The sequence below is a fragment of the Micromys minutus genome, assembly GCF_963924665.1.
Source record: "Micromys minutus genome assembly, chromosome: 16".
NCBI classification, from domain to species: Eukaryota; Metazoa; Chordata; class Mammalia; order Rodentia; family Muridae; genus Micromys; species Micromys minutus.
Genome location: NC_137985.1, coordinates 18,014,013 through 18,028,709, shown reverse-complemented (window position 1 = coordinate 18,028,709; position 14,697 = coordinate 18,014,013). Strand labels below are relative to the sequence as shown.

Sequence of the window (14,697 nt, the reverse complement as noted above, 5' to 3'; positions counted from 1 at the left end):
TTTCCTAGGGTTATTTTAAGGACCTCATGATAAAGATGGACACCCGGAGGCCTCAAATGTACTACTGTGTACAATGGATAAGGGTGTCAGTGAAGGCGCTTGTTTGCATCAGCTGCTTGGGGCTGCATTCCTCAGCCCTGTTTGTTTTAAAATTTTCTATTACATTTATACACTTGTGTGAGTGTATCCAAGCACAAGCCAAGACACACATGTAAAGAGCAAAGGAAAACATGTGGGAGTCTGTTCTCCCCTTTCATCGAGAGTCCTAAGAACCAGAGTCAGCTCTCAGGTTGCAAATGCATTTACATGGCTCACATCACTATATCTCTGCTCTGGGGTTGGGTTTTTTTGTTTGTTTGATTGTTTTGTTTTGTTTTTAATGGTGGCAATGAGAACTGAACCTAGGAACTTATGCATGCTAAGTAAGCGCTCTACCACTGAACTACACGTTAGCCTCATGGTAAATTATGGTACCTTTTCATTTAAAGCCTTTACTCATTTAAAATTTTATGTACACGAGTGTTTTGCTTGCACTGAAGTGTAGCGTGTGTCTTCAATGCCAGCAAGTTCAGTGCCCAGCACCCATGTGGCAGGCAGCCCACAACTGTCTGTAACCCCAGTTTCAGATCTGATGCCCTCTTCTGGCCTTTACAGGCACTGCACACAAGTGCACATACCCATACGCAGACACACACTCACACACATAAATAAAAATAATAAAACTATCTGGGCATGGCAGCATAGGCCTTTAACCCAAGTACTTGGGAGGCAGAAGTAGGTGGATCTCAGTGAGTTCAAGGCCAGCCTGGTCTACCCAGCAAGTTCTAGATTAGTCAGAGATTCATAGTCAACAACAACAATAATAATACTTTAAAAAATTAAGCATCAAAGGCAAAGGAAAAGTCATAACAACCTAACTGGTCCGCTGAAGCTGACCCCTGGTCCCACCCAGCTAGAGTGCCCTACTTGTACAGTAACTAAGGCAGACGTTGTAATCCAAAAGGTCATAGAAAGGTCAGTAGCACGCCCATCATCTCTCACGGGACAGTCTTACCTAGTCAGTAAGGGGTTGGCAGAGAGAAATCAAGGCCCCAGATCTACCTCTGCCTTTGCTGGGTGTATTCATCTGTTTCATTTTTCTATAGTGAAATGCCCAAGACTGGGTAGGTTTATAAAGAAGGTTCCATTCCGTTTAATATATGTTCTGGAGGTTCAGAGACTCAACACTGAGTTCTTCTTTCTGGCAGAGTGCCCAGTAAATGCAAAGCATTGGCCAGAGATGGGGAATATGAACATGTCTTCTGGGTGCTCCCAAGACATACACACACTCATACTTTTTGAGACAGTCTCTCATGATGTAGCTCTAGCTGGACTGGAAGAGGCTGGGTGGACCAGGCTGGTCTTGAACTCTAAGAGGTTCTGCCTCTTCTCTCCATGTGAAGCCACCAGTACTCAATAACTGGGTCCCATTCTGATGACATCCTGTGTTGCAATGGGTCCTCAATGGCATCACCTCATAACTCCACACTCACTCTCCCAGGTTTACACTGCCAACTAGAACCTAAAGACAGGCTAGCCAGGTCCATACAGAGTTCCAGGCCAGCCGGGCCAGGCAACATAGTGAGACCCTGCAGACACTGTAGAGGCTCTGGATTGGATCCCCAGCACCACACAGACAATGTGTGGTGACATAGCCTGTAATCCCAGGACAAAAGAGGCAGGAAGGTCAGATAAAAGTCAGATTCGGCTACACACACGTTCAAAGCTGGTCTTCGATACACAAGCCCTTGTCTTAAAAATAATTACTTCTGGGGTTAGCAGTGGCTAAAGTGCTGCCAAGTCTCAATCCCTGGGACTCGCAGAATAGATTCTAGCAAATTATCACCACATGCACAACCCCCAAAATAAAACAATGTTAAAAATGCATTTAAAACAAAAGCCTATATTCAATCATCTTGTGTGTGTGTGTGTGTGTGTGTGTGTGTGAGTGTGTACTCACTATCAGCTATACATGCATACAATAATTCCAGGGCGATCCAGTCATCTACACATACATCCCGAGGCCTCTCAGCCCTCAGTGTGGGTGGTCTGAAGAGTCAATCTAGACTCCCTGTTGGGGAGGGAGAGAGGGGTGTCAGGAATGCATGTCCTTCTCACAGCAGCCCTTGGTGTACTTATATGGCCATTTCACATAGATGAATTCAAACTTCAAACATTTTTATTAAAGGGCGTTAAAAGTGCTCGCAGCCAAGCCTGGTTTCATCCCCAGTACCCACACAGGAAGAACATTCCCCCTGAGCTGTCCTCTAACTTCCACACGAACGTGCTCACATAGATTTATAAACATAACACACAATAAAAATAAACACAACATGACATTCTGTTGAAGCTGTTGGCAGTGTTGCCCACCTAAAGTTCCAGTTATTCAGGAGTAACTAAGCCGTAGACTGCTTGCATAGAATGCAAGAGGCCCTGTGCTCCGAACCGGATGTGGTGCTTCCAGCTCGTAACAATAATAATTTGCCATCACGCCAAAGAAAACTGGACCGGACAGAAACACAGACACCCGATCCAGCGCCTTCGCACTGGTACCCTAGGTCTTCAGGCTTTTAGCGTTCGGTGAAGGGCCGGGCCAGCTCCAGAGACGAAACCATTGTCTTCCCGCCTTCCTATTGGTGGATCTCTTTTTGAGGGCGGGACCTCTTGTCACACGCTTTTCTGATTTGCTGTCACCTTCAACTCGTAACCGGAAGCTCTGTGGCTCAACATGACGGCGCCCAGCGGTCCCACTGAGCCGGCTGGGGTGTGCGGCTGGCCGCGTGAGTAGGTGGGTCGCGTGTGGGAGGGCTATGAGATTGTCTGGGATTGGGACGTCCACTTCCAAGCCTGGTAGAGCGGGGAAGGATGACCTTCAACTCGACCTCAGAGTCAGGGCACTGTGACCTTTTGGGGTGCAGGCTTGGGAACGTGCAAGGAAAGGTTGCTCGGTACCTCTTGCTGCAGGCGTTCGTTTCACAGACGGAACAGCGGACTCGGGCCTTCTGTGAGAGACCCGGAATCGTGCCAGCCCACACGCATATATACACGCCACCTCGATGTCCAGGTTTATCTATGTTTTGTAGAAGCTTACTGCTTATTCACACTCAGTTGATCGGTGTTGGGCATTTTACCATGTACAGGCACAACGATGAGAAAAACAGATTTTTACAAAAGTACTATTTAAGAGAGACAAATATTGAGCAAATTACAAACAGAACAGGTAATTTCGCGATTTCAAAACAGTGGTTGTTGCAGACAATGTGCTTTTCCCTGAGACAAGAGTCTTTATGTATCACAAGCTGGCTTCGAACTCATCATGATCATCCTCTTGCTCCAGCCTCCTGAGTGCTGGATTACAGGCATACACCAAGACAGTTAAGTAGTAGGCAGCAGGTAAAATAGGTTCAGAGCCCGTGAGACCAATAAACTTGTCTCGTTTCAGAAACAGTGTGGCTGGAGCTACAAGAGATAGGGGAAGCACAGCAGGTAGAATCCATCCGATGTGTATTTATTATTTTAGTTATGGTGTGGGGGTGGGGCACATGTGCCATGGTGCATGGTGGTAGTCAGAGGACAACTCTGCGCTTTATCCATACACCTTATGTTGGTTCCAGGGTTTGAACTCGGGTCGTTAGGTTTGCTTTGTTCCAACAGTAAGTTCCTTTTCCAGCTGAATTCTCTCTCCCAGCTCTTACTTAAATTTTAGACAGAACCTTCCTATAGCTCAGACTGCCATGGAACTCACTAATGATCACCAGCTGGTTTGATTCTGGAGGCCATCCTTCCTCAGACTCCCCAGTGCTGGCTTTACAGACAGAATACCTATCTCAAGTGCTTTTTTTTTTTTTTTTTTAAGACAGGGTCGCACTTTGTAGCCCTTGCTGGTCTGAAACCTGCTGAATCTATATAATTAGTCTCACCTCAAACTCAGAGATCTGCCAGCCTGTGTCTCCCAAGTGCTGGGATTACAGGTATGTGCTATCACACCCAGCATTCTTGTGTGTTCATATGTGGGTACAGGGATGTATGTTAGTGCATGTACACATGTAAGCACATGTGTACAGAGGTGGTTCTCAGGAGCTGTCCACCTTGCGATTTGAGACAGACCTCACTGGGACACGTGGCTCACTGATTAGGCTGGCTTCACCTGTGGGAGCTCAGGTCCTCACACTTTCAGGGAAAGCATCAGTGGAGCCATCTTTCCAGCCCTCCTGGTTTCTGTTAAAGCTTTCTTTTGCAGTGGAGGAAAGTAACTGGCAGGGCAGAAGAGAGAGGGTGGGAACGCAGACCATGGACTGGTGTGACCTGCAAGAGGGACAGGTTTGAAAGTACTGAACGCTGAGTGATTCCTACGTGGTGGCTTGACTAACCAGGAAGCGTGCTACTGGCTAATGTCCGGAGAAGCACAGTTAGCAAAGGTGTTGTCATTTAGTGTTCCCTGAGTGGAGTTTGGGATGGTTTGTACTGAAGTTGTGCTTAGGTATGGAGGCACAAACATGGGGGAGCCGTGAGCATAAAGACTCACGACTCTAATACACGTAGGAGCCACCTGTGGGTATTACAACAGGCCTGGGTTACAGCCAACATTTTACAGGTCCTGGAACAATTTGCAAAGCAAAGTTTTAGATTCTTTTAATCTAGCTATACCAAGCAAGTACCTACCAGGAGCCACACCATCAGCCTCTCACTGGGGGATCCTAGGTAGGGGCTCTAACACTGAGTCACACTCCCAGCCCCTCAGGTTCACTGTGACCAGCAGCTCCCTGGAGGAGTCTACTGAGCCACAGCCTGAGTCCAAGCCAGTTACATTTCCTCAGACCAGCAGCTGTCACTATCGCAGACATGTTTCCACTAAGCCTGAATCTGCAGGTTTGCTCCTAGAGCATTTGTCTGCACCCTCAGCATTACAGACAATGCTGACACTGAAAAGCATCTCATGATTGGCTGAGAAATAGACATGGATGCCAGGAAGAAACCCAAGGATGTTAAGAAGGGGTATAGGGGAGGGGACATCACTATATGATACTTGAGGAAGTTGGCACCTCGAAGTCATCGGCTTCTTCAGCATGTTGAGCACACCAGTTCATTGGACCAGCATTACTGACAGGACTAGGGCAGCCATCAGGTTGCTCAGGAGGAGCCATTTGTAGTCATGGCTTAGGTAAAGCTTTAATGATAAGAAAGCAGGGAGCTGGAGGGAGATTTGGGGCCAAGATGGGAGATACTAGGAAAAGAGTTGGGTTTTTTTCTACTTGAATAGGTTCTCATATGTACACCTAGCTGGCTTGGAACTCAAGGAGGTCCGGCTGCCTTTACCTCCTGAATGCTGGGATTGAATGTGTACATTACTATGTCTGGCTTAACCATAAAAAAATTGTTTGTTCGTTGTTTTTACTTTATTTACTCGCGTGTGTCCGTGCCACTGGAGGAGTGGGGACAGTTCTTTTCTTCCACCCTGGATTGCAAGGATGGAATTATGGTTGTCAGGCACAGCAGCAATGTCTTTATCTGCAAAGCTTGTCACCCCAAAAGGTGTTGTTGTTTTGTTTTCTTTTCCTGTTTTTGAAACAGGTTTTCATGTAGCCCAGTCTGGCTTCATACTTGCAATGTATCCAAGGCTGACTCAAGGCTTCCACCTCAGTGCTGGGACTTACAGGTGTATGCCACAACACCACTCCAGAAAGTTTTAGTTCTGGCAAGAATGATCCAAGCACTTCCTAACATGTTCTCTGTGGTGTACCCTGATACCAAAACCAAAGCAGTACACTAAGAAAACTACAGGGCTGGAGAGATGGCTCAGTGGTTAGAGCACTGACTGCTCTTCCAGAGGTCCTGAGTTCAATTCCCAGCAACCACATGGTGGCTCACAATCATCTACAATGGGATCTGATGCCATCTTCTGGTGTATTTGATGACAGCTACAATGTACTCATATATAAGAAATAAATCTTTAAAAAAGAAAACTACAAACTAGTGCCTCATGAACACAACTTTAAAATTCCCTCAAAATGGGCTTGCAAACATGCAAAAAGAATTCTACATCTTGCCTAAGAGAATTTATTTTTGAATGCAGAGTTAGTTTAATATCTGAACATTAAAGTATATAATAATAGAACAAAACCCTAAAATTATATGATCATTTCAGGCAATGAAGAAAAATATTTGAGAAAATCCGACACTTACTCTTTCCATTTGTCTGAAATAGCGTCTCACTGTGTGGAAAAGGCTGGCTGTGATGGTCCCTGCAAGTGTCATAACCAGCAGGGAGACAGTCCAGATGAGGTCAATAATGAAACTTGGGTCAGCAGAACTTAGCTGGTACTGGTTCTAAACTTCTGGAATCTAATGCCAAGTGATTTGTTTCTTACACATTTAAGTACAGTAAAACTTTGAGGATACGTTTCCATGTAACAATTTTTACAACAAAGCTTCAGCACAGCTGCATGGAAACTCCCTTGAAAAGTGCATCTCTAGCAAAGCATCTTTCCCACAAGATGGCTTCTGTTGGCTGAGAAGAGAGTTCAGGACAAGGCCCTGGGAGGAAGGGACTGTAGTAAGCCTAAGGATGGGTTCCTCTGAGAGCCAGTGTTTAGGACAAGGGCCCAGGGAAGAATAAGCAGAAAGCAAACTCTTGCAAATTACATGGGACCTCTTTCATGAGAATGGGTTCTACTGACCGAGACAAAGTGGTCAGGATTCAGGGGGTGTGTGTGTGCCCTAACTACAGCTGGCCTTGAACTCACAGATCAGCCTGCCTCTGTCTCCTGAGTGCTGGGGGTAAAGGTGTGAGCCACATGCCCAGTGAAAGAATAGATTCTTTTGGCAGAGTTTAGGTGCCAGACAAGGCTGTTGACCCTGGCCACTTCTCAGTGTTGTGCCAGAGCTTCCGGTTAGCACGCAGGAGAGAGGAGGAACTAGAGCTGCTGTGGAGACAGTGCAGATAGTTAGGCTCTTGCTGCAGGAGCCTGGCCGCCTGAGTTCTAATTTTGTCTGAAGCCACACCTGTTGTCAGGTGGCTCCAACTTTCTTCTGAGCCCCCTCTCTCTCTTCTTAAAAGATTTTATTTTATGTATGTGAGATCTCATTACAGATGGTTGTGAGCCACCATGTGGTTGCTGGGAATTGAACTTAGGACCTCTGGAAGAGCAGTGCTTTTACTTAACCACTGAGCTATCTCTCCAGCCCAAGCCCCTTTTCTTAGCTCTTTCAGTCCTTATGCTCAAGCCCGTCTTCTCTTTCTTTTTAAGCTGGAGGAAGCAGAGAAAGGGGGATCCTCGGGGCTCACAGCCATCTGTTATGAGATCTGATGCCTTCTGGTGTATCTGAAGACAGCTACAGTGTACTCATATAAATAAAATAAATAAATATTTTTTTTAAAGATAAAAATAAACTTGCTTTAAAAGAAAAGAAAAGAAAACATGGTGGTGCATGCTGTTACTCCCAATACTCAAGAGGCAGAGGTTGGGAATCTCTGTGTAGTTTGAGGCCAGCCTAGTCTGCATAGCAACTTCTTGACCAGCCAGGGCTACACAGTAGGACCCTGTCTCAGAAAGGGGGTTGGAGAGCTTGAGAGTGGGGGGATGGTTAAGCCATTAAGAGCACTCCCAAAGACTAGGTTTGATTCCCAGTACTCACATGGTAGCTGACAACCCCCTCTCACTGCACACAACTCTTGTCTTCTGGCCTCCATGGGCACTGATATGGGCACAGATATACGTGCAGGCAAAACACCCATACATATAAAATAAAAATAAAAGACATCTTTTAAAAAGCCAGATGTCACAGCATTCCTACAGCGAGGTAGAGACTACTGAAAAGTTGTTCTGTGGCTTCCACAACAGTATTATAGCCTATGAACCTGTATATACACATACACACAAAAGAAACAGGCAAATCTTTCCAAAGAATGAAGAGGAAAAGCTGCCAGGTATGAGACAGTGGGATGATTCATGGAATGAAGGTGCTTGCTGCCAAGCTTGGAAAGCTAAGTTCAGTGCTGAGACCCACATGGTGGAAGAGAGAACCAATTCTCCAAGCTATCCTCTGACCACCACACACATGCATACACGTGCATGCACACACATACATGCACAATAAATCAGTAAATATAATTTGAAAGCTTGCCAAGTATGGTAGCTTACACCTGTAATCTCAGCACTGGGGAAACAGGCAGGAGGATCAGGAGTTTAAGGCCACCCTTGGCTACCTGGGCAATAATCTATCTTGAAAACAACAAAATCAAACAGAAGTAATAACCCTTGGAGCTTGGTGGATGAGGCTCTTCTGTCTGAACTGTGCTCTTTGTCATAGTTTACCCTGTCTCATGGAAGGTATGCTGTAGGCTTATGCTGTCTCAATCTCTCTCAACTAGGTGTGGTTGAATCTACAGAGGCATGAGCTGGGTGCAGGTCAACTTGCTGGCCCGAGGCCTCTCTAGAGGCTGGGGAGGCATCTGCAGGACTGCCCTCTCAGGAACTCCCTTTGCTCAGGTAACCACAGGTTGGGCATTTTTGGGTGGAGAAGGGAAGGCCTGGGCTTTACTCTCACCCTCTAAGGATCAGGCCACAGAAGCTGAAGGTGGTCCTTGGCCTGCCTGTCCTGGTGGTGGTCCACTGATGTACTAAAGTACCAAGACCATAGCCAAAAGAGTGTCTTGGCTGCTTGTGACCAGAGTAGGAACCTGAGATCACATCTCATGCACATGGGAAGGAGAACAACCTGTAAATGAGAAGCCGTCATAAAGCCTCTACTCCACCTCTGTCTAGCACAGCTCCATGTCCTGAAGGTTCCATGACCCCAGCAGCACTACCAGCTGGACCATGCATTCAAGTTCACGAGTCTATGAGGAACATTTCTCATTTCGACCATAGCAATCTGCCTCTCTCCCTGGCCCCACGGACTCCTGGCAGTATCATGATACAAAATGTATTTCATCCAATTTCAAAGGTCCCTATGGCTTTTGGCAGTGTCAGTATCATTTAAAAGTCCAAAGTGTATTCTAAGACTCATGCAATCGCTCAACTGTGACATCCTAAGAAGTACATATAGATCACACATCTCCATCAGGGAATGGCACAGATTGTATCCTCCCATTCCAAAAGGGAGGAATGAAGACAGCAGGGCAAACTCTAAACCGTGTAGCTCCAGTGTGCTAGATGTTAGTTCTAACAGGCCCAGGTAGCCCCATTCCTCTAGCTCTGCTGCCCCAAAACAGCCTGCCCCAGACTTACCTCTGATATCCCCAACATCTCTAGGTCTACTCAGCAACCCAAGCTTCACTTTCACAGATCAATGCAATGGTCTCTTGGACTTTCTACCTTCTCAGGACTCTTCCTTCCTTCCTGCCTTCAAAGCCAATACCAAACAACACTGTCAGATTAGCTGCATGGTACTTCATCACAGTAACAGAAAAGTAACTAGTACAGAAGTTGGTATCCAGAAATAGGTGGTTGCTGTAGACTCTGAAGATGTTATCTTGGGAAGGTGGAAGTCTTTGGAAATTTGGTCTAGACAAGCAAGTGAATGCTCTAAGCAGAGTTTGATAGCCTATGGGGGAACTTCTCATTCAAACCACAGCAGTGTGTACATACGTGTCTTAGGGTTTTACTGCAGTGAAGAGACACCATGACCAGGACAACCCTTATAAAGGCAAACATTTAATTGGGGCTAGCTTACAGTTTCAGAGCTTTAGTCCATTATCATCATGGTGGGAAGCATGGCAGCATGTGAGCTCATGAAGCTGTGAGTTCTGCATCTTCATTCAAAGGCAATGAGGAGAGACAGGCTTCCAGGGAGCCAAGAGGAGGGTCTCAAAGCCCACCCCTACAATGACACATTTCCTCCAACAAGGCCATACCTTCTAATAGTGCCAATCCCTTGGCCAAGCATAGTCAAACCACTACACTGTGAAACCGAGGTATGCACATGTGTGGATGCATATATCTGTGTTACATCTGTGTGAGCGCTTTATCTTCTGAGCTATTTGCTGGTCCTGGTAATGCTTCTTCGTGTTTTCTTCATGTGTGTGTGTGTGTGTGTGTGTGTGTGTGTGTGTGTGTGTGTGTACACATGTGTATGCACCATATGTAATCCCAAATGGCCTTAGAATATGAATGTATGGTTCAAGCAAGCTTTGAGTTCTCAATTCTCCTGCCTTAGCTCCTCGGGGTTGGGTTTTCAGGAGTGTGCTACCATGTGGCAGTGTACTTTAATGCACTATGTCATATCTACACTATGGTTGGCAGCCACAGTATCAAAGTCCTGATGTCCATCCTTTCTCCCCAGGTGCCCCTCCTCGCTCCACGAGGCCTTCACTGTACTGCAGTTACACACAAGGATGAAGTGTGGTTGGTTCCTCAACCCCCAAAACCCCAAAGGAAGCCCATCAGGGTTCCAGCAATACATGAAGACCTGTTCAGGCCATCAGGAAACGGGGAGCAGGACAAGGCAAGCTTCCTGAATGCGGTGCGCAGCTTTGGGACACACAATGTGCGCAAGCGCGGCCATGTGGACTTCATCTACCTAGCACTTCGCAAGATGCCAGAGTTTGGTGTGGAGCGGGACTTGTCAGTATACAACCTGCTGCTGGATGTTTTCCCCAAGGAGGTCTTCCGGCCCCGCAACGTGATCCAGCGCATCTTTGTCCACTACCCACGGCAGCAGGAGTGTGGAGTTGCTGTCCTGGAGCAGATGGAACGACACGGTGAGGGAAGTGGGCCCAGCCTTCCCCTTCACACCGTGCTCCACTCACCCTTCTCAGTCTCCCAAGTCTTTCCCCTACCTTTCCCTTCATCCCTCGTTCTTCCTCTTCCAATTAGTGGGCCTAGGGCAATAGCAAAGTTGGAAGAGGACTTACCTGAGATGCCCCAAGGCTGATCCAAGTATCTGATAACCTCGGGTGCATACCTGTCCTCTCAGCTCTTGGGCAGTGAGGGGTAGACAGGGATTCAAGCTCATCCTTCACTACATATGTTATTTGGCTTTTAGATTTATTTTTAACCATACGTATGCTATGTGTCAATGGGTATGTGAGTTCTGGTCCCCAAGGAGGCCAGAAGAGGGTGGTGGATGCCTTGGAACTGGAGTTAAAAGTACATGTTCCTAATTGCTGAGCCATTTCTTTCTCCAGCCCTCTTTCCCCAACTTTACATGGTCTCATGTAGCCCAGGCTGACCTTGAATTTGCTGTGCTGGGTAGCCATACCTGGCTTTGGCTGGTTTTTGCCTACTGTTCCGAGTGCTGGGATTACAAGCATGTGCTACAGTGTGCCTTTTATACGGTGCTGGGTCTGCTGTGTGTGCCAGACCAGCACGCTACTCAGCTGTGCCCTAGCCTCAGCTTCAAACAAAACAATAACAACAACAACAAAATTGATGGACCAGATGTGTTAGTGCACACCTTTAACCCCAGCACTTGGAAGACAGAGGCAGGCAGGTCTGTGAGTTCGATTCTACATATGATAGACTTCCATACCAGCCAGGTCTTACTGACATAAACCCTGTCTCAAAGTAAGAATAAGAAGAAAAAAAATCAATAAAAATAAATCTCTTTTAATTCTGTTCTTTCTGACTTCAAACTTGTGTTTAATTATATCCTGCCTCTCTGAGGCTGTGCCTTTATCTGCCCAAAACAGGAGTCATGCCCAACACAGAAACGGAGTTCCTGCTAATTCAGATATTTGGCCGCAAAAGTTACCCCATGCTCAAGTTCCTTCGGATGAAGCTGTGGTTCACCCGCTTCAAGAATATTAATCCCTATCCAGTGCCCCGAGATCTTCCCCAGGACCCTTTGGACCTGGCCAGACTAGGCCTGCGGCACATGGAGCCTGACCTCAGTGCTAAAGTCACTGTGTACCAGGTATGTATTCCCGTTTATACCTGCAGCTACACTCCCTGGCTGGGCCTTATTGCTTACCTGGGCTCTTCTGCTAGTGTCCTGACAGTGATCATGGCCATTCCTTATTACTACAGCTGGACCTGTTTTTGTTTATTTACCCATTGTAAGAAAATACCAGCCAGGAATGGTGGCTCATAGCTTTAATTCTAGCACTTGGGAAGCAGAGGTGTCTGGGTCTTTCTGAGTTCAAGGCCAGCCTGGGCTACATAATGCTTCAAACAAAACAAAAACACACTGATGGACCAGGTGTGGCCCATGCATAGGGAGCTCTAAGTCAGCCAGAGCTACAGAAGAGTCTCTGCTGCAGCCCTATAGGGACCGGGCTGGGGGTATGGCCCAGTGATAGGACACCTGCCTTCCTTGTACAAGGCATGTAGTTTCATTCCTAGTGCTGTGACAAAAGAGAAACTCATCAGCCAAGTCAAGTTCTTGCTGCCATCTGAAGAACTGTTACTTTGTTACTGCCATTTTTGCACATGGATAAACTAAGCTATGTAGGTACAGTGACTTGGATGAGGTCACTGCAGTTGAACTTAGGCTGGATGTCTTCAGGGTGCACTCTGACCACACCAGCTACAAGGAGAGAGAGAAGTCTACTTCTAGTGACATGCCATTGCTCAGGAAGCATGCCCTTCCCTTTGCTCTCAGGCTCCCCTGTAGAGGTTGGGGAGACACAGCCCTGCTCTTCCTTGCAGATGTCTTTGCCCAGTGACTTGACAGGCATGGAAGATCCCACACAGCCTCACATTGTAGGTAAGTCCCCAGTGTGTCCCCATTTCTGCTGGATCCCTCTGGGCCCACTAAATGAACTTCTGGGCCTTTTGCCACTAAGGCACCAACAGGTTCTCATCTCTACACCAGGAATCCAGAGTCCAGATCAGCAAGCTGCCCTGGCCCGCCACAACCCATCCAGGCCTGTTTTTGTTGAGGGACCCTTCCCTCTCTGGCTTCGTAATAAGTGCATCTATTATCACATCCTAAGAGCTGACCTGCCACCCCCTGAGGAAGAGGTGAGTTACTGGCTGAAGCACTTACTGCCAAGCCAGACCACCTGAGTTTGATCCCCAGACCCATGTAGTGGAAGGAAATTTCTGACCCTTACAAGTTGCCCTCTGAGTTATACAGGGGTATGCATAAATGTGCTGGTTTTTTTTTTTTTGTTTGTTTGTTTTGTTTTGTTTTAAAGACATAAATAGCAGTATCCAGGAGACAATGGTCGGCAGTGCTTTCTGAGTTTAAGGCCAGCCTAGTCTACACAGTGACTTCCAGATTAGCCAAAACTACGGATTCTGTTTGGGGGGAGGGGGAATAACACTGTCCTGAAGGCTCAGTTGAGACTGGGGTTTTGTGTTCTGACCTCTAATCCTGCCTGTTCTCTTGCCTGAGGTAGAAAGTAGAGGAGATCCCAGAAGAATGGAACCTGTACTACCCAATGAAGCTGGACCTGGAATATTCACGGAGTGATTGGGACAACTATGAATTTGATGTGGATGAAGGTAAAAGCACGTCCTGTGTGGCAGCCATTTCTCTACTCTCCACACAATGAAGAGTCATGTGCCCCCAGGGTTCCTCTCTCTGACTACTCCCTCTCCCCCTTGTAATACCTTTTATGGAGCTTTCTATACTGCTAGTGACTGACCAGAATAGATGCAAACTTCAGGTCATTAGGGAACAGTCAGTTTGTATTTGGGGGAGTTGAGAGGAGCCACATGGTAGCCTCCAAGTTAGGAGTCAAACTTGGTTTCTTGGTATCTGAAGCAGTAGGTGGTATAGCCCTGGGGACATTTTAGAACATTTATGTGGCAGAGGAAGCTGTGCATGAACTCATGGAGGTGCTCATGATGAGAGGTCAGAGTACCTCAAGGTGATGAGAGCACAAACTCCTCTCTTGACAGTGACAGAAGGCCCCATCTTCGCCATGTGCATGGCTGGTGCCCATGATCAGGCAACACTGGTCAAGTGGATCCAAGGCTTGCAGGAGACCAACCCAACCCTGGCACAGATCCCAGTGGTGTTCCGTCTGGCCAAGTCCACAGGAGAGCTCTTGACAACCTCAAGGCTGGAGGGACAGTCCTCTCCTCACAGTCCTCCCAAGGGTTCTGAGGAAGATGAGGCCATTCAGGCCCAGCAGCAACAAGGTCAAAGTTGAGTCTCAGCTGACATGAGAAGAAAAGACTGGACTGGTATGAAATAATATGGAGAAAATAAAAATTAAAACCTTTGCCCTGGCCCTGTGGCTTCCCTTCAGATATTAGGCTTGGCTCGTCTGGGTTTACCATTGAGACCCTCCTTTTTTAAAAAAGATTTTATTTATTTATTATATATAAGTACACTATAGCTGTCTTCAGACACACCAGAAGAGGGCATCAGATCTCATTACAGATGCTTGTGAGCCACCATGTGGTTGCTGGGAATTGAACTCAGGACCTCTGGAAGAGCAGTCGGTGCACTTAACCACTGAGCCATCTCCTAAGCACTAAACTTACCTTTTAAAAAATTCATTTATGTATTTATGGTATGAGAGAGATATGTGGAGGTCAGAAGACCATTTTCTGGAGTCTATTCTGGCATTCAACCCCATGAATCCTGGAACTGCAACTCAGATTGTCAAGTTTGCCAGCAATCACCTTTACCTGCAGAGCCATCTTGCTGGTCTTTAAAAACATCTTTTAAATATTTACCTTTATTTTACGTGCATTGATGTTTTGCTTGCATGTGTGCCTATGTGAGAATGGCAGATCTTGGAGTTACAGACAGTTCTGA

General features: G+C 46.7%; 1 protein-coding gene across 6 annotated transcripts; it reads left to right on the top strand.

Moving 5' to 3' along the window:
* Positions 1-2,748: 2,748 nt before the first annotated feature.
* ECSIT (ECSIT signaling integrator) lies at positions 2,749-14,150 on the top strand. Of its 6 annotated transcripts, none has more exons than XM_080929662.1 (9): positions 2,749-2,827; positions 3,896-4,010; positions 8,411-8,528; positions 10,324-10,741; positions 11,672-11,895; positions 12,630-12,687; positions 12,796-12,944; positions 13,325-13,430; positions 13,830-14,150. In XM_080929662.1, the coding sequence occupies exons 3-9, from the start codon at positions 8,433-8,435 to the stop codon at positions 14,081-14,083; spliced, it is 1,305 nt and encodes a 434-aa protein (XP_080785788.1). In that variant the 5' UTR covers positions 2,749-2,827; positions 3,896-4,010; positions 8,411-8,432; the 3' UTR covers positions 14,084-14,150. The 6 variants fall into 6 exon arrangements, with proteins under 6 accessions (XP_080785788.1, XP_080785789.1, XP_080785790.1 ...); XM_080929663.1 differs by having other exon boundaries at positions 2,753-2,827; positions 3,900-4,010; XM_080929664.1 differs by having other exon boundaries at positions 2,757-2,819; positions 3,900-4,010.
* The last annotated feature ends 547 nt before the right edge of the window (positions 14,151-14,697 follow it).